The sequence below is a fragment of the Nasonia vitripennis genome, chromosome 2 (assembly GCF_009193385.2).
Source record: "Nasonia vitripennis strain AsymCx chromosome 2, Nvit_psr_1.1, whole genome shotgun sequence".
Taxonomy (NCBI): domain Eukaryota; kingdom Metazoa; phylum Arthropoda; class Insecta; order Hymenoptera; family Pteromalidae; genus Nasonia; species Nasonia vitripennis.
In genome coordinates this window covers 13,612,123-13,637,280 of record NC_045758.1, presented here as the reverse complement: position 1 = coordinate 13,637,280, position 25,158 = coordinate 13,612,123, and the positions used below count along the sequence as shown (strand labels likewise).

At 38.8% G+C, this 25,158-nt stretch overlaps 4 protein-coding genes across 9 annotated transcripts; 2 read left to right on the top strand and 2 right to left on the bottom strand.

Annotated features, from left to right (window-relative positions):
- The first annotated feature begins 224 nt into the window (after nt 1–224).
- On the top strand, nt 225–6,233 carry LOC100121690. 2 transcript variants are annotated; one of them, XM_001605251.5, is made up of 6 exons: nt 225–854; nt 934–1,181; nt 1,251–1,433; nt 1,517–2,893; nt 3,003–3,592; nt 3,671–6,233. In XM_001605251.5, the coding sequence occupies exons 1-6, from the start codon at nt 573–575 to the stop codon at nt 3,676–3,678; spliced, it is 2,688 nt and encodes an 895-aa protein (XP_001605301.2). In that variant the 5' UTR covers nt 225–572; the 3' UTR covers nt 3,679–6,233. The 2 variants fall into 2 exon arrangements, with proteins under 2 accessions (XP_001605301.2, XP_008212479.1); XM_008214257.3 differs by having other exon boundaries at nt 3,003–3,603.
- LOC100121707 (rab GTPase-activating protein 1-like) lies at nt 4,744–17,626 on the bottom strand. Of its 5 annotated transcripts, none has more exons than XM_031922793.2 (18): nt 16,891–17,626; nt 16,667–16,801; nt 16,057–16,235; nt 15,800–15,980; nt 15,535–15,727; nt 15,260–15,443; nt 14,819–15,181; nt 14,475–14,744; nt 14,219–14,387; nt 13,905–14,146; nt 13,590–13,778; nt 13,389–13,514; nt 13,126–13,311; nt 12,878–13,052; nt 8,688–8,878; nt 7,890–7,949; nt 7,461–7,655; nt 4,744–7,252 (listed from the first exon to the last, which is right to left on the bottom strand). In XM_031922793.2, the coding sequence occupies exons 3-18, from the start codon at nt 16,225–16,227 to the stop codon at nt 7,013–7,015; spliced, it is 3,135 nt and encodes a 1,044-aa protein (XP_031778653.1). In that variant the 5' UTR covers nt 16,228–16,235; nt 16,667–16,801; nt 16,891–17,626; the 3' UTR covers nt 4,744–7,012. The 5 variants fall into 5 exon arrangements, with proteins under 5 accessions (XP_031778653.1, XP_016837156.1, XP_001605320.2 ...); XM_016981667.3 differs by having other exon boundaries at nt 16,671–16,801; XM_001605270.6 differs by lacking the exon at nt 16,667–16,801.
- A 265-nt stretch (nt 17,627–17,891) lies between these two features.
- Nucleotides 17,892–18,911, top strand: LOC100121722 (60S ribosomal protein L35). The gene is made up of 3 exons (XM_001602951.5): nt 17,892–18,026; nt 18,423–18,559; nt 18,642–18,911. The coding sequence occupies exons 1-3, from the start codon at nt 18,024–18,026 to the stop codon at nt 18,871–18,873; spliced, it is 372 nt and encodes a 123-aa protein (XP_001603001.1). The 5' UTR covers nt 17,892–18,023; the 3' UTR covers nt 18,874–18,911.
- A 3,271-nt stretch (nt 18,912–22,182) lies between these two features.
- Nucleotides 22,183–23,753, bottom strand: LOC107980630. The gene is made up of 2 exons (XM_016981566.1): nt 22,953–23,753; nt 22,183–22,770 (listed from the first exon to the last, which is right to left on the bottom strand). Exons 1-2 carry the CDS (start codon nt 23,751–23,753, stop codon nt 22,183–22,185), a joined length of 1,389 nt encoding a protein of 462 aa, XP_016837055.1.
- Nucleotides 23,754–25,158: the final 1,405 nt, after the last annotated feature.

The following is a 25,158-nucleotide window of genomic DNA, read 5'->3' as shown; positions in this document are numbered from 1 at the left end:
TGTAGTCAACAACAATACTTTTAGATGTTAAATCCAAATAATGTATTTATCCTGTTGCTTACAAGTTACACGAGAATTGCCTGGCTAATTCAAACAGTATCAACTGCGCAAGCGCGAGCAGACGGAAGATAATTAGATAAACAGCGCGCGCAAAAAGACCACAATATATATATATAATCTATAGTTTATGTTATACTATATAGGTATACCCAAACTATTTGAGCTCCATATTCCATAATCCTCCATATTCGATATTGTGTAAAGTGTATAGTTATCGCGATATTTTCGCACCGGTATTCGAAAAGGCGCGACAATACGTCAGACGCAGTATATAGTAGGTATACTCTCCGCGAATGCAGTACTTATAACGTAACCGCAACAACGCTGCACGATCCATATAGCTATCTCGTCCGCGATGCGCTTGGTCAACCTCTCACCCTTGGTGTTAGCAATCTCAGCAGTACCTTCTTATTCGAAAACAATAACGATAACAGTAAATAAAGATACGCGCGTGTAAACATTAAATACGGAAACGGAAGAGGTCGAGATTCTTGGCAGAAGGAGACTGCACGATGATAATCGTGCTCTTCCACGTTTTCTACCTTTTGGGTAAGTTTGTTTACAACCGCTGCAGCGGTGATAAGAGGCGACTCATGGGAGACGACGACCCTTACGCCGGTGTTGGAGCCCAGTCCAAGGCGATGAAGGAACAGGTGAACCTTCAGCGGAGGTTGTCCAATGATGGCGAGGAGAGCAAGTCGACCATCAGGTTCTCGCCGCCTGCTTTCATTCAGAGATACGAGGCTGTCGTGAACGTGCTGACGGATAAGAGATACGGTGGTAAACTGAAGAAGGTATGTGCACTACTGCGCAATTTTTCGTCAGGCTTTGTTTACGTTTTGAATTCTCTATGCAATTATTCATGGTTTTTAGATTGTTGATTTTGGATGTTCGGAGCTTGGGTTTGCCATCTACCTGAAGAGGATGATTGGCGTGGAGGAGGCTCTGTTTGTGGATATCGACAAGAACACTCTGGACACGTATAAAGAGAAGACGAGACCGCTGCACACTGACTACTTGCACAAAAGATCAACTCCCTTGGTTTTCAGAGTAATGGAGGGTAGCGTCACTCAACACGACAAGTCTCTAGAGGGCTGCGATGCTGTTGTGTGTATAGAATTGTGAGTATGCTTCAATCTATGCATGGTTTTACTTTTGAAACAGTTTCTTTACTTGACTTTCTCACATAGAGTTGAGCACCTATATCCTGAACCCTTGACCGAGTTACCGTTCAATATATTTGGATATATAAGGCCCAAAGTAGCAATCATTACAACACCAAATGCAGATTTCAATGTACTTTTTTCAAACATGGCAAAATTTAGGCATTGGGATCACAAGTTTGAATGGACCAGAATACAGTTTCAAGATTGGTACAGTTGTTTTTTATTTCTTTTAGCAATCTACAAATTTTTTTATTAGCCAACATAGTATCTAGTCATCTGCTTAATTACAGGGCAAACAATATTGTGACAAGATTCCCAGAGTATGAAGTAACATTCCATGGAATATGCGATGGACCACCAGGAACTGAAAGTCTTGGTGCTTGTTCACAAATGGCAGTCTTCCATAAAAGTTACGATTTGAGTGTTGAAAAAGTAACAGGTACAGAAGGTCTTTATAATCCTGTAGCAACTCACGAATATCCATTTGAGATTGATAATCGCTCGGATGAGCAGAAAATCCTTGATGATGCTGTATATTACATAAGAAAGTTTTCCATAAATGAGGACGGTTTAGAAGAAGAAATTTCTCTGGCATATTTGCTAAGATTTATGAAAAAATACTATATATCGTCGGATGAATTAAAGCAGATATTGCAAAATGCTGGCTGGTCGGTTGTTGACAGAGAAAATGGCCCAGTCGTGTTAATCGCTCCGTCGACAGTATCCGACGACAGTATCAATGATCGAGATCCAAACGACTTTCTGGATCACGATTATCCACCGGGATATTATGATGCATGGAATGAAGATCCAGGACCTGGTGCAGATTATTTCTCGCGCAATGACGGTAACGATGTAGACGTAGTCGGTGAAGAAGAGTGGGAAAATACACCATGGATTGAAAATGAAACGCATGATCTGAAGGCTAAATCTGAAATGTGGGATACAGAGGAGGAAAATAGTACTCCATCAATTCATCCAGACGACGTATGTTTGGACGATATAGTTACTGAAAGTCGTTCTAGTGAGTTGGACAATTCAGCTGTAGATGATTCTATTATGATCTCCAGTTTTTCGGAAACGAAAGATTCTGATAATTCGGAGAACACGAAAAATTCACGTGTTCAGGCACAAGCCTCTTCAATCGATATTGATAACAAGATTGAAGAGTTAAGTACTTCACTGCTTCCTCATCAACCAATACAAGCAAATGATTCAATGACTGATTTTACAGAAGATTCTTTCACCAAACATACAAGCATGTGTAGTATGTATTTAGAGCCATCTCAAATAAGCAGAGGCTTGTACTTGGAAGATTTGACAGATCCGTTACTCGAATCTGATCTTGCAAGTCCTTTACCCAATAAACCAAACAAAAAGTTAAAATTAAATCACAATGAAGCGTTAAACAATGTAAGCGAAAATACTTTCGAAGATCCTAAATACACGAGTTCACCACACGTTCCATCATCTTTGACAAGTAAAAAACGGAAAATTTCAAAACCCAGAACTAGACGTTCTAATTCAAATTCTTCCAGTAGCAGCAATGACGGTTTATTGTTATGCACAAACGAATCATCAAACGAAGTACTTACGGAAAACGGGAGCCAACAAAATAAATCAAGCGCATGTTCAAATGAATCTGTGATAGCTGAAAGTAATTTCAGGTAAATTTTACAATTTTGCACGAATAGATCTTTTTCAAACTGTATCCATTAAGTATTTGTACAATCTTGTTAAAATATAAATATATATATATATATTTTTAACTGTTAGTAGTGGAAATTCGCCCCAAACAAATTACTCTGAAAGTCCTGAAAAATTAAGACATTATACTGGTACTATACCAAAAAGCTTTAACGGGAAAATTCCCGAAATGAGAATAAATACACAGAAAGAAACGAAACTGGAAAGAATATCTCCAGACACACCAGAAAGTCCACCAAACAGTTGGTCACCGGAAATAATGGACTCTGGCTATCCAAACTCAAATTCTCCCCCTGATTTATCTCCTGAATACGATTTGTCAAGTATAGCACACGATCACTCCTCGGATTCAGACTCGCCTAGCATAGCTGATGCACCGAGAATTGGGTGGAATTTTGACGTTCCCGAAGTTGAAAACAGAGATCTCGCGAACAACAATTTGGATGACGAGGGAAACCACATGGAGGCTGATGGGAATCAGCACATAAACGATCTCAGACCGCTCATCAACGTGCTCGAGAACGATTTGGAAAACGAAAATGACATTTATGTCGTCAGGAATGGCTTTCCGATATGGTTGTTGAGAATATTGCAAAGGTTCGATGCCGAAGGCATGGGAATAAATTTACCGATGCTTCATCCTCCGAACGAAAATTACGGTTAGGGTCTAGTTGAGTATTTTTACGTATCAATGTTAGGGTTTTTCACAACTATTAATAATCATTTCTGATTTCTAGGTGAATAACAATTTCTATATTTTTTATGAAGATCATTTTGTATTTCGTTCAAGCTGAAAAAAGTTAAGAATCTTAATTAAGTGTTCAGATTGACGATCAGTTATGAGCGTTTCTAAACTGACGTTAAAGCACATTTAACATAGTAGCTGACAGTGAACTCCTTTTAGACCAATATTAACGAGATTAGACATAGTGGTCTATGTGATATTTGGTGAGCACTGTCGAATGCTGCATAGAAATAATTACGCGTAAGTTGATAAATTCATTATAGTTGACGTTTTAAGGCATTATTCAAATAAGCATGCTCCAAAACGAATGTGTTCATTGCTTAAATGTCTTTTGATCTTACAATATAGTTATATGTATGTATATTAATTTTGACGACATCGAATATGAAATCAAATATTCGGAACTAAACTTTTGTGAATCTATACGGACAAAATAGTTTATTTACCTTTGATATTGTTGGATATATTTCCAAAATATCTGTATAATTTTCTACAATTTGTATAATAATTGGTTTGATCAATTTTCCTAGTTATTTTACAGTCTGACATAAGGAAAATATTTATAGAAAAATTTAAGCAATTTATAAAAATATTTAAAAGCATGGATCTGTCTTCATGAATAGCACTGTTTTTAGTACACAGTTAAAGCATATCTGTACTTCTGAAAATCAAAAATTTCTTATCTACCTTTTTTTCTAATTAATAAAACTAGAGTACTTGCGTTATTTTTCTATGAAGTATAAATATGAATAGTCTATGACCGTGTTAAAAGCTTATATATTATAAAGTTTTGTACAGTCTGATATTGTACAAAGGAAAATAATTAAATTTATACCTAAGCTATCACTAATACTTTGTCTGAGACTGATATGACATATCATTTTATCCTAGAAAAATGATATGAGAACTTAGCCAAATATAGTAACGTAGAGTTTCTTAAGTAGGCTTTAAATTAAAAAAATTAAGTAGTGATAAACAAATAGCCAGAGGCCAGAAAACATGAAAATGAAAATTGGAAACTACTCTTTATTATGAAAAAGTTTTAAATAAAAATATACCACTATGTACAATAATGTTCCTTTATTATTTCGACTTGTATTCCATTACACAATGATTTTATCATATTTACATACGTTTATATAGTCGTTCGTTCTTGTGCCTACAGTAATGACGCAATTTAATAATCGCAATAATAATTAGTCGTACAAAACAAACTAACAAACATTTATTTCTATGAAAAATCCAGAAAAATTGACATAAACCGAGAGACACTAACATAACTTGAAAATTAAGGTAAGTCTTTATTACGTATACTTTTTTACATTGTTTAAATATTAACAAAATTCCAATAATAACTTTAATAAAACAATCCAATACTTATGGCACAAGGCAAAATTTACAAACAGATTTTTATATTGCAAAGACTCCTTTCAAAATATGTGAATGTATTGTATATGTAACTATTATTTACACCAAAATAACAATATTGACTAATATTGATATTGAATATATTGCGTGTTCTGTCAAATGATAGGTAATGTTTTTGTGATACTTATAAGAGTGATCTTATTCGTAATCTGCTAGAATTATTAACTAAATATAGCGCTGAAATGAAGTGACATGTAATTATATCCCGACTTGCTTTACTACAAAGTGCAAAATATTCTTTTAAAGTTTTTTATTAGGTATTTTATTTTAATTATCAAAACTACGACAATATCTTAAATGAACTCTTGAGAGTTCCTAAATAAGAGCCAAAAAGAATGCTTTATTACAAAACGTCGTAACCTTTCAACGCTGAATGACTATAAGATAAATCTAATGACGTAAGTGTTTGTGCCAATTGAGAAAATTAAAAAAAAAATGTAACATATTACAAAAATAATAGGTCGTTCTTATAAATGACTTTTTATCATTCATTTTTGGAATGTTAACATTGAATGCGCAATCTTAATTGCTCGCCTTTAATATGTAACTATATAGGAATGGTTAATGGACGAATTCAAACGATCACCTAAAAAATCCACGTTCGTTATTCGTTTGATTTTTACCCTAGACGTTACAGCCACTCGTTACATTATCTCAAGTTCATTCAACTAGACTTGAAAAATGGCGAATTTAATCGACGCACTGACTCGTTTGAACGCAATCGCTTTTTAGAGGATACAATGAAGGTATTACAGAGGATACGCATGAGAAGTTCAAGATTTAGTCTCGATCATTGATGTGCAACGTGACAAAAATTCGATTAGTGATGAAGCAGTCCTGGTTAAAAAATGAATTAAAAGTAATTGGCCAATACTGATGATACCAAATTACAGTCAGGGATTTATTGTTAATTAATTTATCTTTTTATCCATCTGTGATAAATCGAAATACTAATACAAAAAGTATCAACTAATTATTTTAGAAACAATAAAACACAAATTTTCGTTCAATGGAAACCCTAAAATGCTACAGAAGCTCGCGATTTTAAGCATTTCGTAAAAAATTTAAGCAAAGAATATAAAAGTAAATACATAAAAAAACACTTAAAACGAAGGTAAAAAATACGTCAGAATGTAATATCACGACGCACGTTCGAAATGTAAATGTAGCATTCTAGGGTTGCGAATTTCCACTACTCTCTGGATACTCGTTAATAACTACAAGTTGGATTCACGTATAAAAAAATCTTAAGTTCTTAACCGACACTGAAATAAAATTTCTCTGGACGAATAAACGAATAATGAAAAAAACGTTGTCGAACCAAGAGGAAAAGAGTCGCAGTGTGCTCCTCGCGTATAATCTACTTTCATCAGTTTTTTTTTTCGTTTGCTCGATTATTTTATTTTTCTGTTGTCTCAGCAAGCGCACGCACGAGGACGTCTATAACTCTGAATGTGCGCCGCACATATTTTTTGCGCACAGCGATAATACGTTCTCGCCATTTTTGTATTATATCGTTAAGTATATCTCGAGATTAGATCTACACGTGTTTTTGAGTGTTAATGTGTGATAGGACTGGAACTATTTGCAGCGGGCATTCGCGAGCGATTATACTCGAATGCTCAAATATACATACACAACTCGTCGCTCGAAAATATTCAACATCTGTCAAGCATCAACATTTATTTTCCATCAGCCGAGCGGAATGCAATAATTCCTCGGTGAACGAGTGAAGTTCGAAAATAAAAATAAAAACACATTGAATCCAGGCGACCAGATCGCCGCAGTATGCGATCCGCGAAACACGATACCCGATCGACATTCGAACGATAAATCAGAAGGCCCGGAATAGCCCCAGTCCAGTGACTAGTGTCTGGCGGCCGACGAGGAGGACGTGCTGCTTGTATCACACGGCCTCCTTGAAACTGTCGCGGCTCTGCGAGTGCAGCGCGTGTCTCATCTCGCCGCTGGGCGCGCTCTCGCGTCTCAGGATACCGGCGACTGATCCACCTCCAGCTCCGCCAGCCGTCATCTCCCGCTTGTTAGCTGCCTCCTTGATGCTTGACAGCGTCTTGCTCAGCCAGGGCCAGCTGTTGCGCGCGGCGTTCAGCTCTGCCGATGTGGCGTGCAGCTGGTGCGTTAGATCCTGGGAAAAAGTATTTGAAAATAAATATCTAAAGCCACGGAAAATAAAACTACCGTCGCGCAAAAAATACCTCGATAAGCCAGACAATGTTTAGTTCGAATAAAAATTAAAAAGCCGTCGCTCTATCATGAGCAAACACAGACCGCGGGCTTATCGGCCCGGCAAAATCGATAACGATTGACATCGGATAGAGCGCGCGTGTCATTACCTGATTCCTGCACTCGGCTTCCACGTGCGCCAGCTTCGTCTGCGCGAGTTCGAGTTCGAGCTCCCTGACGCGTTCCTGGGCTCTACTGAGAATCGGATCGACTCTGTTCTCCAGAGGATGGGACGTCGCGTTGCTCGCTGCACCGCTCGAGTCCAATGCAGTGCTGGCGCACTTGTCGCACTTGGAGACCTTTGTCTGAAAAGTTTGGAAATCGAGATGATGAAAGAACTGTATGTTTACACTGATAAAAGCTGGAGGATACACCGATAAAGTGCTGCCTGATTTTACGAACGAAATCTACTGCAATTTTGTGATAAAGCTCGAGGATGACTCACGCGAGTATCGTGGAAAACGTCAAGTTCAGGTGCACTTTGTCACAGCTCGTATGCTTTCTCGTAAAAAAAGTAAAACCTTAAAAATAAAACTCACGCGTAGCTCGCTGAGGGACGCATTGGCAGTATTGTAATCGTCTTCCAAGCGCTGACAGATCTGAGGAAAGAAAAAGAGCCACGTTGAGCTGATTAGTTAGGCGATAAAGAGTAATTGCGGAGATGCGGCGTATTATAATTGCGCAAACGATTCTTCCATGCTACTACAAGCACACTGTACATAGCGGTCGAATGCAGATGTAAACAATCGGCTATGCGGAAACGCGCAGGAAATCTGTTAGCGCATCCGGTATAATGAGTCAATTTCACGTAGCGGCAGGTGATAACGAACTCGGGTAGATGATGCACTTTCGTTGCCAGATCGCGGGAGAACCTTCTCTAGCTGAGGTCATTGGATCGATATAAAAATCGTTATCGTCATTCAATGCAAAGAGTTTTTACAGCGGGCTCACGTTTGAATCAATTAAATAGTAATTGAGGAAACGACTCCGCATGCAAGCGATAAGACAATAAGACTTTTCCAAACTATCTTTATCTTTCTGATAAAAAAAATAACGACAATTCGACTGTCACGGCTCGACAAAGATCAGACTCGGACGGAGAGCGCATCGGCTGAGAGAAACAAAAAATCTCTCATGCGCAAATTGACGCGATTTATTAGACGTCTGAATCGCATCAGCAGCAGCATTCGAATGACCGTAACCGGTTACGGCACCGCCAATACCTCACACGCGCAATAACAATCCATGTTTATTAAGTATCCGCGCACATTTCACTCAGAAGATCGTATACGCGTAACATCAAAGGATAGACAGAGATAAAAAAAAATGCTTCGCACCTGCTTATACTCGGTGATGATAACGTTGTTCCTGCGGCTCTCCACATCGGCCCGATTGACCTCGCGCTGCAGCATCTCCTTGACCTGCGCCAACTCGAGTTCGAGTCGCTGCTTCTCCTCCTCGGTACGGGCGACGATTCCCCGAAGCTGCTCCACCTCGTTGCTGTACTCGTCCGCATTCTCCTGCGCCTCTGCGCTCACCGAGAACAACAACACACAGGCGATGATGATGATGATGAGAGAGATGATGCGTTTACCGCCTCTATATACATCGATCAGCTGATTCGCGATCTCTCAACACGTGCGCGCGTGCTATGTATACAACCCACACACAGCGAGCACGCGGTGCGGTCGATGATTTTTTTTTCATCGAATCGATGCCTCGGATGGATGAGATGAGAAAATATATGACGAGGGGGAAACAGGTGTGGGGCATGTAGCTCGACAAAAGAGTCGCTATTGGCGCGAGTGATTTAATATGAAACAATGTAGAGTTGGCGTCTACACAGGGGCTATTTTGACAGCATCTGTACACAGGCTGCATCATCTTCTCCCTCTCCCGGCGCGCGTCAAACGTCTAAAAATCATCCGGCGCGCGAAAATAGTAAATATTATACGCGACTCGAGAGACTGCAGGTATACTCGTATGCTGTTCGAGCGAGCGTTGCAGCTAACGCTGCACAAAAGAGCCGATCCCTCCTTTTGCCATTCACGAATATAAATGCACCTCTAAGCGCACCGTCCTTGAGACCCTCGAGCTGCCGCAGAGATTCCTGAAGCTGCCCAATTATATTCGCGCGCGCGCGGACGCATAAGCATATTCCTGCTCACACACATTGTCTATTCGAAAATAAAAAGTCAACGATCCTTACTGATCTTGCCGAGGGAGAAGCGCTTGGCCATCGAAGCCATGAGGAAAGTCCTGAAGTTCAAGAGCTACACGTAATAAACACAACAACAGACAGACACACAGTCCGGGCCGCAGCAGCGACGGCCGATCACTGCCAGCGGCAGCTCCGATTTACCGCCGCCGTCGCGGATCGAGCATGTGTATGTGTGTGCGTTTTTGTGGTGGGGACAGATCGCTGCCGCTGCCGCCGCCACCGCCGCTGTTGCTCCTGCATAGCTTCGAGCTGTACACATATCTCTTGCAACACGCGCCTCTAAGCAATTCCACGTGCGTGCGGTGTGTGTACCTGACTTTCCGAGCGGCGGCGCAGAGAATTTGGAGCGACACACACAGTTATGGTTTATCATCGCTGTAATATGCGTCATATCGGGACGGACAACAGCTGGCGCGAGAGATTGTGAATATATGGCTATGTTAGTCCGTGATATGATAATGCAAGAGAGTGTGCTATGTTCGTTAACGATGATGATTTCGAGGGAACGAGTCGAGTTGTTCTTTTATACCTTACGGAGATGATCGCTATCGTATACAAAAGGGTGGTGTTAGTTTTTTTGCCTACGCATGTGTTATCTCCACTGATTAAAAGCAACACAAAACTCTGAGAGTGTACAGTATACCAGCTACATTCAGAGAGACAAGTGGTGTACAAATCAAAACGTTGAAAAATATCCACTTTGGCTCTTACGTGACAAATAGAATTTTTCAAAACATGAAGCTTCGGTAATTCATTCAAAGTTTGCAAAAAAAGACGACATCAAACGTGATCGAGTGCCGATATTTTTCGCTGATACTCATATCGATATAATAATAACATACATTGTCGTTTCCCAGTGTACCACAGGTGTATACAGTAAATCAACTTAGCGAACAGTGTACTGCAGATGCAGTTAGTAACTACGTATATAGGATGTAAGGTGCAGCAGTACAAAAAAAAACAAACAAAAAAAATATTACGTCGATTTATCCTAAAAGCTGGGGATCGACTGATACAGTTGGGATGGCTGGGAATTGGAGGGGACTAAATGAAAACTAAAAGACGTTCAGGGGGTCATTTATTGTTAACAGACTTTAAAAACGCAATACTGATAGAAAAACAAAGAAAAACATATGTATACAAGAGATATCGTGTAACAAAAGAAACGCATCGTTCTCTAGAATCTCTATCTCTTTTTTGTTTGTCGCGTTCAACTCGCTCGTGCGGTATAACTATATATTAGTATTAAATAATAATATCGATTTTCTCACTGCCTGCACAGTCCTACAGCGCTGAGCAGCAGAGTGCATTTGGCTCAAAGCGACTCATTAATAACTGCAGCTAATCAGTATTTCGTAAGTATATTATATATCGGGTCCTGGCTATATCATTATGCTACGCACAACAAAATATTCAAAGCATCGAAAAACACACGCTTGTCTATACTATATTATTGTCCTCTCGGAGGTTCGTAAATATATATAAGTGTCGTCTAGGCGTATACAAACAAACAAACAAACAAATAAATAAATAAATAAATATGGAAAACAAATCACGCATGATACAATCCAAAAAGAGTCAAACTGCGTCGCGCTGACACGAGGTAATATCCATTATATAAATATAGAGAGAGATAGAGACAGTGTATACAAGTAGCGGTAAAGGAAGACGCAGAGAGAAGTAGTATATAGTATAAGAATAATAAGAGAGACAGTCAGAGAGAAGAGAGCGAGAAGACAGAAACAGGAAGAAGACTCAACTCGACAGACGAACTAGACTTGGTCACTGAAAGAAATGCAGCTCTTCGAGATTTTGTAGGGGAAGCTCAATTAGGCCGAAGTTTTTGTTTAAGTATTCGTTTAGCCTAGTGCGGTACTTTTCGATTTTTTCTAAGCGCTTTTTAACGGCCAGTCCTGTTCTCCTCTTGCCACTTCCGGAATCGTGCTCTGCAAAATATATAGTCATGTTTTTTGCTCGATCTCTGTACAAGATCATTCTCAAGAAATAATTGTTTTTTTTTTCATTATCATCATCTCCGGTATTAAATACTCAATAATCATTATCAATACTGAGACATTCATGTAAAAAAGGTACCATCGCGATCGGTTAGCTATGAACTTAATGTTCTAATTCATCGTTTTTTTTTGTGGTTTTGAAAACAAAACACTATTTTAAAGGTATTTAAGAACAAAACCGTCACCTCGGGTCGAACAAACATTGCACAGAACATCGATAGTCACTTTGCTACTATATTGAGCGAGACACAAGCTGTGTTAATGTACATATATGTTATCCACGCGGAAGAGCGGGCGCTTCTTCTTTTAGAATCGTCGCGCACACTCTTGCACGGAGATTACAGTAAGACGCCAAACATGCAATACCATTAGCTGATTGTTTTTTTTCTTGGTACATAAAAAAATGTACAAAAATAGAACGATAAGAAATCTAGCGGACAGGACATTGTTATTAGAATATTTAAGCTCGTTGAGAAGCGAATGGTAATCGTAGAGTTACATTAGAAAAATGTCTTGGAGTAATAATAGAAGAAGTACAATATTAAAACAAATAATTCGATAATATCTCAGTTTCCATGCTAGAGCTATAGAGTAATAGGTTTATTATAAATAGGCAATACTTTGGTCAGACCTTTTTCTACTAGCATTCCTTATACTATATGAACAAAAGAAGCGACTAGCATAATTACTACTTTAACACTAAATACATACACTTAACATATAGTTTTTTTATATTTACTACATCGTGGTTTTTATAGTTTTTAGTAGTGTAGGGTTGAATTAATTCTATACGTTTAACGCTTTTTCATTCTCGTATACAACCCTGGATACCTATAGCTTAAACTTAAACATAAAACCAAACCAGAGAGCAACAGTTAAATAGAGAGAACTTAAAAATAGATATGCACGGGTCTCACGGTATACTGAACTATTCATATGTTAAAATGTCATTAAAACTATTTTCTGTTTGAAACCAAGAATGACAAGATTCACCGAGAGATCCAAGCAAACTTTAAAATTATGCGTAATAACAACACGTAAATGCATCACGCTTGGGGACATATATAATTGGAGTACAATTGTTCTCCAACATACTTCTCTGTCGACTAGAGAATCAACAGCAGGGTAAAGATATGTGCTACTATTACAACAACAAATGCAATTGAAAAATATTAACAACATAAGAACTGTCGAACAGAAGGAACAAGTATAGAAAAAATAAAAATTGAGGTGATCCCACATCTCGTCGCAGTACGAAAAAACGTAAATTAAACGTAGAAGACAAAATTACCTTTCAATGCCATGAATTCCGCTTCGTACTTCTTTAATTTTTTAAGCGTGATTGAACAGGCAAGCTTCATGACATATCGCGAGACCTCTTCGCTACGGCATCGTTTTGGTAAGTGTACTCGGAAGTATTTGAGAGTGCTCTCGAAGTCCAACTGGAGCAGTTCTTTTTTACATAGCTATTCAAAAATAAAAGACGATAAATGCGATTATACAGGCAAAGAGTAAATGAATAATTCAATTAATGCTTACCGTCAGAAGGGCGAGAGCAACTTGGAATAGTGTGTCGAGTCCTTGTAGCAGAAAGACGTCTAGTATGTGAAAGACAAGATACAGCGGAAACCTGGCGGTGAACAACGTAAGAAACCATTGTGCGGCGAACATGTGCGTCTCTATACCGCGATCACAGAAGTGCTTGTACAGTTCAGGCAACTGATCCTTTAATTAGAAAGAAAAATATGAAAACTTTTTTACAATTATTACAAGGCGCCTGGTTCAGAAAAATGTTTAGTTACCTCCATCAGCCGGTTGAGCTGATAAAACCTCATGTGAAGATTATCAAATCTGTCTTTATACAAGTCCCTTAAGCCATAGCCGTACATTAGTTTGACTAAAACACAAAATGCTTGCTCTTCGGGCATCTGGAAGAAAACGTTTCCGATAAGATAATCGATCGATGATTATTAGATTTCAAATGATTAAAATGTGAAACACACATGTAAAAGTAAACTTGCGACTAGGAAGCTAAGACCTTGACAATAACCAATTTCTTCGTCATATACTGCATATGCTTTGCTTATCCTGTACAGAGAATCTTGTCCCAAGCCACCAGTCTCTTTGAAGAAATCATGAGCAGGAAATGTTCTGTTAATATCCCGCAGAATTACGCCTTCGCAACTGCTTTCCTGTTAAAATAATTTGCATCGTTAAGAACGCGCTGAAGCATTATTGATAAAAACAATGTGCGAAGGGTTGTAAGATCAAAACTTAAAATTAAGTATCCCAAATTTATGCATTGTCGAATATTTTACCTTTGTGATGAGCATTCGATATTTGTCCATCATTTCTTGAGAGTTATCACAGTTGCTTAGCCTCTGCCACACCTCACCTCTAAGAGCTTCTGGTATGCCTTGTCTTGCTAGTTTTACAAGAAGCTTTGGACGTTGTTCATTAACTTGCCAGCTATCTAAAACTTCTGCCCAACTAGCAAGTTCATCTGCTGAGCAATCTTTCGAAACTTCGCCAGTTCCACTCAGCATTGGTTCATCGCCATCTAAAATCATCAAACATTCATAAATATTTTCTTGCATAAAAACCTAAGCTTACGTGAAACTTTTCGGCGCACCCGAATCGAAATCTTCTTTAGGAGTAAGGGTATCAATACTCGTTAACGAAGGTGACCTAATTAATGAAGCCAAGTTCAAAGCTAGATTTAATCTATTTCTGTCTATTTCACCAGATGTTTCAATATTTTGGACCTCGTAATGAATTTCATTCCCCTCATTCGAAATTATCTGAAAACGAATATTTTAATATTTGACATTGTCTTTCACTGAAATGTATATTAACGTATATTTGTCAATTATCTCAAATTTATTTACCTCTTTAGAGTTAAGGAAAAACTGCTGTATAAGATTTTTCTTGTAAAAAGACCAAAACCTCTCATTTTGTTGGAAAACTTTAACGGACGTTTCAATAACAAATCTTACAGGTTCTCTTATACCGCGAATAACTAAGTCTACAGCAACTGTCATGAAAATTTTGCCTTCCGTTTCAATATTTAAGGTCTCTAAAGCAGGATCAGCTGGATCCCATTTTCCACAAACATTATAACTCTGTTTATCTGACACCATAGGTGATGAACTTATTTGCTGCAAAGTTTAAAACGTGATTTATAATTGATTATAACATTTAAAGTATGTAAACTAATCTAAAATATACTAACCATTTCTAACAATCTCATATCACTGTGCTTAACATTACGACCAGGACTGACTAAAACACCAAAGCACCTCTCTATTTCCAGTGTAATACCTCCTTCTTTGACTTGTTGTATGTTTAACCATACTTGCTTTGGAACATTACTACGCAGCTTAAAGCAATTTCTATCTTTGGGAACTGTATTATAAGCACCCTTTCCATCTTCCTCTTTGATCTCCATAGTAACTTCAAAAATAAACACTCTGGAGTTAACTTTATCACTAACAGGATTAAATCCATTGTTGAAGTCACTGCCTGTCAGAGAATTGGTCATTGATCTGGGAAACCTTTGAAAGGCTTTTGCAAAGCATGAAGATACTTGTCTTATCTGAAATGCACAAATAATGATGCTCAATAATAATAAACCTGATACTCTTAATCAATTTTTTTCCAGCTATTGACTTACAGCTTCTGGTATATCGCAACGAAAAGCATGACATTGAAATATAGCAGATTCTTGGGTATCTCCATGAGACCAAGTAAAAGCAAAACATGCTGCGCAAGACCCCGTACTTTCGCCTCTCGCATAAAAAAGAATTCTCTGTACCTCATAACTCTTTATAGGCTGTTGAGTTGCAGAGTCATACAAGCTACAAAAGACCATGTAATAAAAAAAATTCGGAATGATGAAAAGTGTTAATATAAGAAATTCTTGGCATAATCATAACATTTGACACTCACATAACACTTCCTTGAGAACAGCTTGGTACTGAAATGGACACTTTGATTGGAACCGTTGACTGCTCAGCCAATATTTTCATATTATGCTGAATTTCAGCCTCTGACTTTGGAGCATTGATTTGAGCGGATCCAAGGTAAGTAACTGCATCAAATTTTGTGTATTCTTGTTGAACATCTGATAAAATACATAGTTCTGAAGAAGAAAGCAAATGTTCGATTATGATTATGATAATGTGACATATAGATGCTATGACTGTCAACCTACCTTCTTCTATGTAGTCATCTGGTTTCTCCTCATCTTGTTTTTCCGGGGTCACTGCACATGAAGATGTGACATCGTAGAATTTGCTTTGACCAATTGTCTTTGTTTTTTGGATATTTGAAACATTACTTGGTATTATCTTTAATTCCGTGTCCTCATTCATCTTGGATTCTTCAGTCAAAACCTGCACTCAATAGTGATAATTTCTCATGAAAAAACTGCAAAACTCATTATTCTCACAAGCTACAAAGTTAATTTACCTCGTGTAAATTATTCTGAAGATCTTTTAAATTACCATTGTTGGCAATTTTCAGCATTGGCGACTCAAGCAATGATTGTGATTGTTTGATAGTTTCTTTTTCGCTTACGAATTCATATTCATCACTAGTCGCCACTGATTCTGTAGATTTGACGCTCGTACTATCCTCCATTACGGAGCCTACAATTTATGCGAAAGCTTACATGAGGAGCTGTCTTCAACTGTGGCCAGTCGTAGTAAGCATGCAGATAAGATACAACACGCATGAAAACAAAATACCAAAAAGCAAAATGTAGAGACACACCATCATGCCTGACTGCATTACACCCACACTTGCATAATTATTTGTTTGGACAAGCAAGCATCTTTTCGACTCATTTGAAGAAGCTGCTGGATGGAAACCCAGCGATTAGCATACCCATCAAAGGCCAATTACACACGACAAAAAAGGAACAAAAGGCGGTACTGAACTTTAAACATCGCGACGTCCAGAGAGAATATCTGTCGCGTTTTACGTTTCGCATACACTCTACACAATACATACGCCCATCCCATCCGCCACAAGACATCGAAAAACTCGCCGTGAATAAAAGTGTTACAGGCACGCATACTTAATTTTAATATACGCTGACACGCGAACTCCTCCGCACTATGCTGCACACAATCATTATCTCGTCGACCTGAACCCTATACCCACATACATACAGCGTCATCGAGCCACTGATATCGGTGCAGTATCGTCGGGCCTATATACATGACATTCAGCACAAGTTTGACAGACAATCAGAGCATTCATTAGCTAGACTCTAGAGAGATTCAGATGGTCTCCACTCACCAGAATCGTGTAGTTGGAAGCTCGCAATTATAAGTTCCTCTCTTGCCTTCCCCTTCGCTCTCTTTCAGATCATCGTAGCAATGGTTGCAGTTCTCCAGGACCTCGTCCAACGCTGCACGTGACGATGCTGCAGGAGATCAGCCTCGACTGCGGCACAGCAGCACTGATGGCTCGTAACAACATCGAGCGGTCGCGACTTGCTCGACCGAAACTCTACACTTCTTTTTATTGCTTCAACAGAGACGTTCGCGGGGGAGTGTAAGTAGATATGTAAGTTTGCAGCGGCGCGCACTTGCACCGCAGGATGGGAATGGAGAAATACGCTCGATGCCTTGGTTTATATACACATGTCTGTTTCTTCACATGATCCTCGCGCTGTTCTTTCTTTCTCTACTTCGACGAAACGAGTCAGCTGTCAGTCGCGAGACTCGCGAGTCTCCCTCTACTGATCCTGTGTAACGACCCCCAAAGCGAGAGCTAGACGTCGTCAGAGTCGCACTGATCATTGGCCGCCCGCCGCTGCCACCGCCGTCGTCCAGAGCGACCCATTTGTTGTCTGTGTGCGCGCTTATTATTCACGCTAATGCGCTCATACTCTTGACGACGATTGTGTGTATATATGCGCGAGTATGTATAGGTATATACATATACATATATATATACATATATATCGCACTCGCGGACTCGCCTCTGAAACACACCCACACGCGACGACGACGTCCCGCGAGACGAGTCTGAACTGAGTGCGGATTGCGCGGATTCTGTAAAGCTCGAGGTATAGGTGGCGTTGGTCTGATTCTTCACCTTGATTTTGCGTAGTTTTATCGATTTTTTTTCGTTTCAAGCACACGACTACGCTAGTTCGGCAGATAAGAGGTCATCAATGATGAATGTTGAAACAATTTTGTTGAACAAACGAGTTTTGCCATAACGAACGTCGTCGTCGGCTTAACAATGTTCGACAGTCATTTTCAAATCCTCCCGCGCAACAGAATCGATAATAAAATATCGCGGAATTGAACCGCGATTGTCGCGCGACTTCCGGTCCTTACGCGTTCCGCACCGTTCCAGCTCTTGGTCTGGTCGTTCCGTCCCCCTCTCCTTTCTCTTTTTACAGCCCAAAATCTGGCAAAATGGTTAGTCGAAGAAGCTTCTATAAAATCCGTTTTTATTCATGACATCCTTGAAAACATTGAAAATTTCGAACGATAGTGTTAAAGATCAGTTCTCGAGCTTTTTATACGTGTGACAAGTTTCGGCCAATTGTTAAATATGGTTATAAACAAATGTGTCAAAAGACGGGCCATCCGTCCGGCAACGTCGCTCATATTTACCATGTTTCCGAGACTTTATTTTCATTGATTTCCGTTAATAACGCAAAAGTGCTTCGGTGTAGTGTTGGAATCGCGTTGTCGGGACTTTTGATTACCTTAATTTGTGTTACAAAATGAATAGAAAATAAAAATTTGGATAGTAGTGGTAAGGTTATGTTGCATATTCATTACAATACATGCTTCAATCACTTGTTACAGGGTAAGGTCAAGTGTTCGGAGCTGAGGACGAAGGACAAGAAGGAGCTGCTCAAGCAGCTGGAGGAGCTCAAAACTGAGCTGACCAGCCTGCGAGTAGCCAAAGTCACCGGAGGACCTGCTTCGAAGCTCTCCAAGATGTAAGTATACGTACTTCTGCTTATATCTGGATTATAACCTCAACGCAGAAACTCATGGCATTATTTGTCTTTCTAATTACAGCCGTGTGGTCCGCAAAGCTATTGCCCGTGTATACATTATTATGCACCAGAAGCAGAAGGAGAACCTTCGTCTTTTGTACAAAAACAAGAAGTACAAGCCATTGGACTTGAGGCCCAAGAAGACCAGAGCTATCCGCAGAAAGCTTACCCCATACCAAGCCAGCCGTAAAACGCTGAAGGAGGTCAGGAAGAACTCTGCGTTCCCGCAAAGAAAGTATGCTCTGAAAATCTAAATTAACGTTTTCGTATAATAAAAAAAAACTCAATTAACTTTTCATTCTTTTTTTATTTGAAACCTGTATATTTGTATTCCAAACCCTTTGCGTTAGATTTTGTTTAGACTCATTCTGCAGTTTGTTGTAATAATTTTTCTAGATCAGATAGCTTTATTAATTCAAATTGAAAAAAAAAATTGATATTTATTGATCTACTCTGATTTAAAATGATAAAACATATTTAATTTGTTAGGATTAAAATAAAAGAAACAAGTAGACTCCGATCAAAGTAGAGATTAATTACATAGAATTATATAGAACAAAAAAATGTTGAAAAGATCTGGACAGATTATAAAACTAGAATATTGTTGTCATCTTCTACACGATATACAAAATCTCATTCTTTAGGTATCCTGAATGAGAGGCCAATTTTTAAGATATCATTTTTTGGGAAAACTAATTTTAACTTTAATTTTATATCTTAATGCGTATAGCAAAAAACATTTACTTGACATTTTAATATTTAGAGATTTACTACGTTTATTAGTCTTTTTCTTGCCAAGGTTTTCACTTTTGAAAAAAGTTTTTTTGGGAGATTCCACATTTTTTACAAAGCATATCCTTCATGCTATTGCACTTCATGAAATCTTGATCTATTCGATAGACAATAAGCTACTATTGCTTTAGACATTGATCGCATCGCGCATATAATCGTACTAGGAATGAAGGCGCGTTTCGCGCTTTTCCTTATTATATCTATGTCTAATAATCCTGGTAGAAAAAACACCATAAGTTTTGGGTACACTAATTTCTGCTAATATTTTTACCATATGTTACCATATTCTGTAATACTTTTAATATAAATATATTAACAATGCCCAAAGTCGTTGACGTTAAGGTCTGAGAAGTGAATTTGAAGAAAAGTTCAGTAGAAGAGTCAGTGAGTATAAGCCTATCATTACAACGCTATTCATTTGCATTGTAAAAAAGCTAGACAATTGAAATTTTACACAGATACTTGATATGCTACCTATAGAAACATGTAATCCAGATGATTTTATTTTAACTGTTTTTATTCATATTTTCACATTGAGGCCCATGTGAATTTTATAATTTGGCGGGTCACATTTTGCTTATAGGCAATTACGCAGTAAATACTATCTCTAGCACATTGTATTTCTGCTTTCCAGTGTATTTTTACATGAAGAAAGTGATAAATATTTTGCCTTTCTTGTCAAGACATTAATAAGAATTTTGACTCTTAACAGTCGTGAGAGATTTTGAGATCGATGCCTATTTTTCTATTTTTGCATTTGCTCTCATTCGAAAACTAACAAGTTTAGAGAGCTCATATTTTACATATAGATTTCTTTTGTGTCAATGAAACAATATACAAAGTTGAATTAACCTTAACTGAAATACTTTTGATTTCGATTCCGACACTGATGTGAATAACTTATACGACTAAATAATTATCATGGGTGTTGAAGTCGAAATCAAAAGTATTTCAGTTAAGGTCAATTCAACTTTAAATATTTTCACAATCAAAATAGAAATCTATATGCAAAAAATGAGCTCTCTAGAAATTAGTTTTCAAATGAGAGCAAATGCAATGCAATGGAAAAACCTCAAATTCTCTCACAACTGTTAAAAGTAAATATTCTCAATAATGCCTTGACCCTTCTACCTGGGGTTATGACTGTTATGAGAGTTATGAATTTAAAGCGCGCGGGTTCTTATCTGTTACCTAGGCAACCGACCATAGCAACCAATCAGAATCACGTATTAAAGGCTTCACAACCAAGTCCATTATTTTTTTAAGAGAGGAGGAATCATTTTTTTAAGAGAGGATAGCATTATTATATGCATATAATCGCGTGGGTCGCCGAGTAGCAGACGAATGTCGGTAAAGTAGATGAACCACTTTAACCACTGGTGTATAATACCTAATATAATACTCACCGGAAGTCACGTGACCGGAGGAGACAAAAAAATCGGGAGAGGATGGAAACTCTGAACGAAAAGAAATATACCGAGCAAATTTTCAACTTGCAATATTAAGTTAATAACTTAATATTTTTGGATGAATCTTTTTAATCGTGAAAGATTAGGTTAATATATTCAAGTAGATACCAGCACATTGCGCATACGCGCAATAGTAATGATTTAAATGCTCTCGAGATTTTTTTAAGGTTAAGAAAACCCAATTTCAAAGTATATAGGGTTGCGCCGTCGACAAATCGTACTTCGTACTTTTTCTTGCCAGCGCGGCGCTGTCGCGCCCCTTGATAAAAGCATAATTAATATCGATTAATTTATTATGTTGTTATTATGATTGGTATATCAAAATTTGGAATTAATGAAAATTATAGTAAAGTTAAAAAAAATCATGGTCTAGTTTTATTGTAATACTTTTTACACTGTTGTATTTGGTGACAAAGATCAAAGATTAGCCAAACAAAAATAGAAATAGAAGTACAACGACATGCGTGCGACGAAATGAATTTATTTATTTATTTATTTATTATTACCAGAAGAAATTTACAAGGTATGTATTTCATACCTGGAAACCTGCAGATGTAAATAAAATTACCTGTTCGCAGTCTGGTTACAAAGGAAAAAGAAAAATATAAACAAAACTTAAAATTAAAACTTAAAACTAAGATATATACATTTGGCATTAGCTTCTAATAACTAATTTGTGTATTGCATACAGAAACAATTTTTTTCTTTTATTATTTTTCTAACAGTTGTATCGTATCCAGTCTTTTATGATTTTCTTTTGAGGGTATTTATTTATATTTAATACTTTTAGTCGATTAGGAAGCTCATTATATACATTAATTGCTTTCATATAGCTGTTCTTATTGCTGATTCTCTTATTTGTTTTTGGTATAATAATACTTCTATTCCTAGTAACACTATCTGATGCTAAGAATTTTTCTTTGAGATCATAGTAGTGTAGTTTAAGAGCTTCGAAAGCAAACAGTTGTCCTATATTTAATGGATTGTCTTGTAACAAAAAGTTATTTTTATTGATGATTTTTAAAATTTTGTTTTTTAATTTTTGAACTTGGTCTCGGCTATTCCTATATGCACCGCCCCAAGCAATGATGTCATAAGTTCTAATACTATGAAAAAAAGCGTAGTAAATCATTCTGAGAGTCTCTATGGGAATATGAGAATTAATAGAATCACAGGTATCAAGTTACATTGATCAACAATATCCTTATTTGAAAGAATCGACTATGAAGCGAACCACGTTCCTCAAAAAAACATCGGGAAAAGCGTAATTCATCGCCTCGTTTATCGTGTTCTCCCATTCGATTATAAAGTGGCGTATTTCGTGATGTCTTCGGCAAACATGGGAAATTCACTCTGCAGATCGTACAGCTGGAAATTTACTTCAAACTCGGGATTCCGCATCAACGTAGCAATCTGAGGAGAATCCTTCGTGAGGAGTTGGAAGAACGTGCAGCTCTCGACGATCCTCGTAGACCTCGTTTTATGGACCTCTTCGATGCAGCGGTGATAAGAATTCCAGAGTCGCTGGTTATAAGTCTTCATGATCTCCTCGTCCTTCACTTCGATCTGAGGCTGGCAAGCCTTCCTCTTCGCCAGAGCCTTGATCATGTCGGTGATCGGCCTCTTTGCTGGAGCTCTTATAGAAGTGCGAGTGAAGAGAGCGAACGGCGTTTTGCCCAGGTTGTCCTCGACGACATTGATGCTCTGGCTCAGTCGTAGCTGGCAGGCTTTGTGTAAAGCAGTGCGACCGGTCTTAGTTTTCATGTTGACGTTCGCGCCGCGTTTGAGCAAAGCTTCCACAGCCGCGAGGTAAAGCGGAAACGTGTCGTCTTCGGGCGATTCGTTTGCTCGCGAATTCACGTCGGCGCCGTGGTCTGCGAAGAGGTTCACCTGAAAAACATGGTTTATTAATACGTGCTCATCATAGAAATCTGATCCAAGTTTAGAGAATATACTTGACCAATTCGCCTCTTCCCCTTTCGGCAGCCAGGTGTATCGGCTGATTATGCCGGATCTCACCTCTTTCGTCCAGCGAAATGCCTTTCTCGATGAAAAGTCTGGCCAGCTCGGGCCGTTCCACGGAGGAAGGCCACGTAGTGCAGAGCGTTCAAGCCGAACTTGTCTTTGGCCCAAACCTTGGCTCCGTATTTCAGCAGCATCGGCGCCTGTACGTTGGCATTGTGCCTCTCGAGCGCGAGAAGCAGCGGCGTCGCCGCCGCTTGATGGACAATTCTCACGTTGACGTCGGCTCCGTTTTGTAAAAACATCTCCGTTAGCTCAACGTGGTTGCGCACCACCGCGCAGTCCAGCAGCGGTACCAATTCGCGATGCGTCATCTTCCGGCAGTAACACTTGCTTAAGTAGCGAACTCCCTTCCAGACCACGTTATAGTCCACGAAATGTTGAAAAATCGTGTTGATCGTCTTCTCCAGTTGGAGCATCGAGCAACTGAAGTTTTGCGCGCGCTCGTAAGCTCGGATCAGGTCCTCGGTGTACATGCCAAAACTGTAGAGGTCGGACATGTCGAAGTTGCTCTCGAAACACTTGTCCCGCATCAACGTTGCAATATCGCAGGGACACTGTAGGAGGAGTTGCATAAATGTGCAGTTCTTGGCGAACTTGGTGAATTTGGTCCTGTAAGCGTGCTCGATGCAGTCTTGATAATAATCCCACAGATCCGGGTACTCCTCCATGAAGCGCTCGTCTTTAAGCTCGATCGTCGGTTGGTCGATCTTTTGCAGCGTCAACCCCTTGATTAACAACTTTACCATTGGATTGTTCGCGTTCTTGTCCGAGACAAGAACTAAAGGCGTGTCGCCGAAGAGGTTGGCAGCGCTGACTTTGGCACCGTTGTCAAGAAAGATGCGAGCCATCTCGACTCGGTCTTTCCCACGGAGTCCTGGGCTGCCAAGTCGGCGCCCTTGTCAAATATACATATAAATATTATCCGATTTTTATCATTCGCGGTTGTCCCGAAACGCGTGCGAGTCTTCGTTGGGAGCGTCGATATGCTATACACATTCTTGCCGCAAAAGCGTTGCATAGTACAATTTTCATTATCAGTCTAAAAAGGTCACATAATTATGTGCATTAGCACACAACCTCAATGGTCTTCAAAACAAATATTAAATAGTTATAACTAGCGTATTATAACATTATACGTATATTCATATGTTATCTTAAATTATGAGAGCAAAATAACTGGAATTTAAGTAAAAACCAACGCACTTGTGGGTGCGTGTCCCGTCGGCGTTATCTCGCAGCACGCAAACTTTGCGCGAATATGACTTTTGCAATCCATGAATGTGATTATGTGATGAATGGCACGTCGACGAGAAATTCTTTTCGTTACTTATAGATAAGGTTTTTTCATATGAATATGCAGCAGTTCAATTGAAACTGTTTCTTTCAACATATCACCGAGATGTTCATTGTCATACGCCCAAAAATGCAGGCGTATGCTAATGCGCCGACAAGTTCATAATATAAAAGCTCTACGGTCATGTTTTTTTCATGTACTTTCGTTTTACATCTAACACGCCAAATTCGTTATTCGATTAAAATTCTTTTGTGCGCAGATTTTATGCTTATTAATCGTGATTTTTTCAGGTAAGATTGGCAAGGAATGTACTTACAATGAACTTTAAGCAAGAAAGATTTTCTGAAATCGATTTTTGTGTTTATGAAGGCATTTATCGCGATTTTTTTACTCATTTTTCTACAATTTATACAATCGACCACGAATCATCCAATCACAGTGAAATCCACCCGCGAAAGTCCGAGAAAGTCCCAAATGGAAGCAGCGCGTCTTATAGGTACATCGCGTTTTTCTGTGTCAGACTTAAATAATTAAATCGCAGCAATACAGTAACCTAATTCTAAAAACCCATTACCGCCAATAAAAACACTCAATGCGAGCGTTTTCCAGCTCATAAAAATCGCGACCAACTCCATTTTCCTGTTATTCAACTCATCTCAATAGCCGCAACGACAACAAACGCCCGACGAGCGCGCGAATGTCAACAAACAAACGATCATTCAAGGATCTTAAATACCGGGTCATCCTCTCCTCCTCCAACACCCGCTGCATCAGTGTAACGCCGCAAATTGCGCCGCTAAAAATAGACACTCCGAGCTCTCTCTCTCTCCGTCTCTATCTGATGGTAAGTAGTATAACATCACGAGTATCAACGCACAACAAACAATGTATATGTATCGGAAAGGAGGTCAGATCTATTTTACAATGAACCTCGCGATCGGTACAATAACACGATGCAT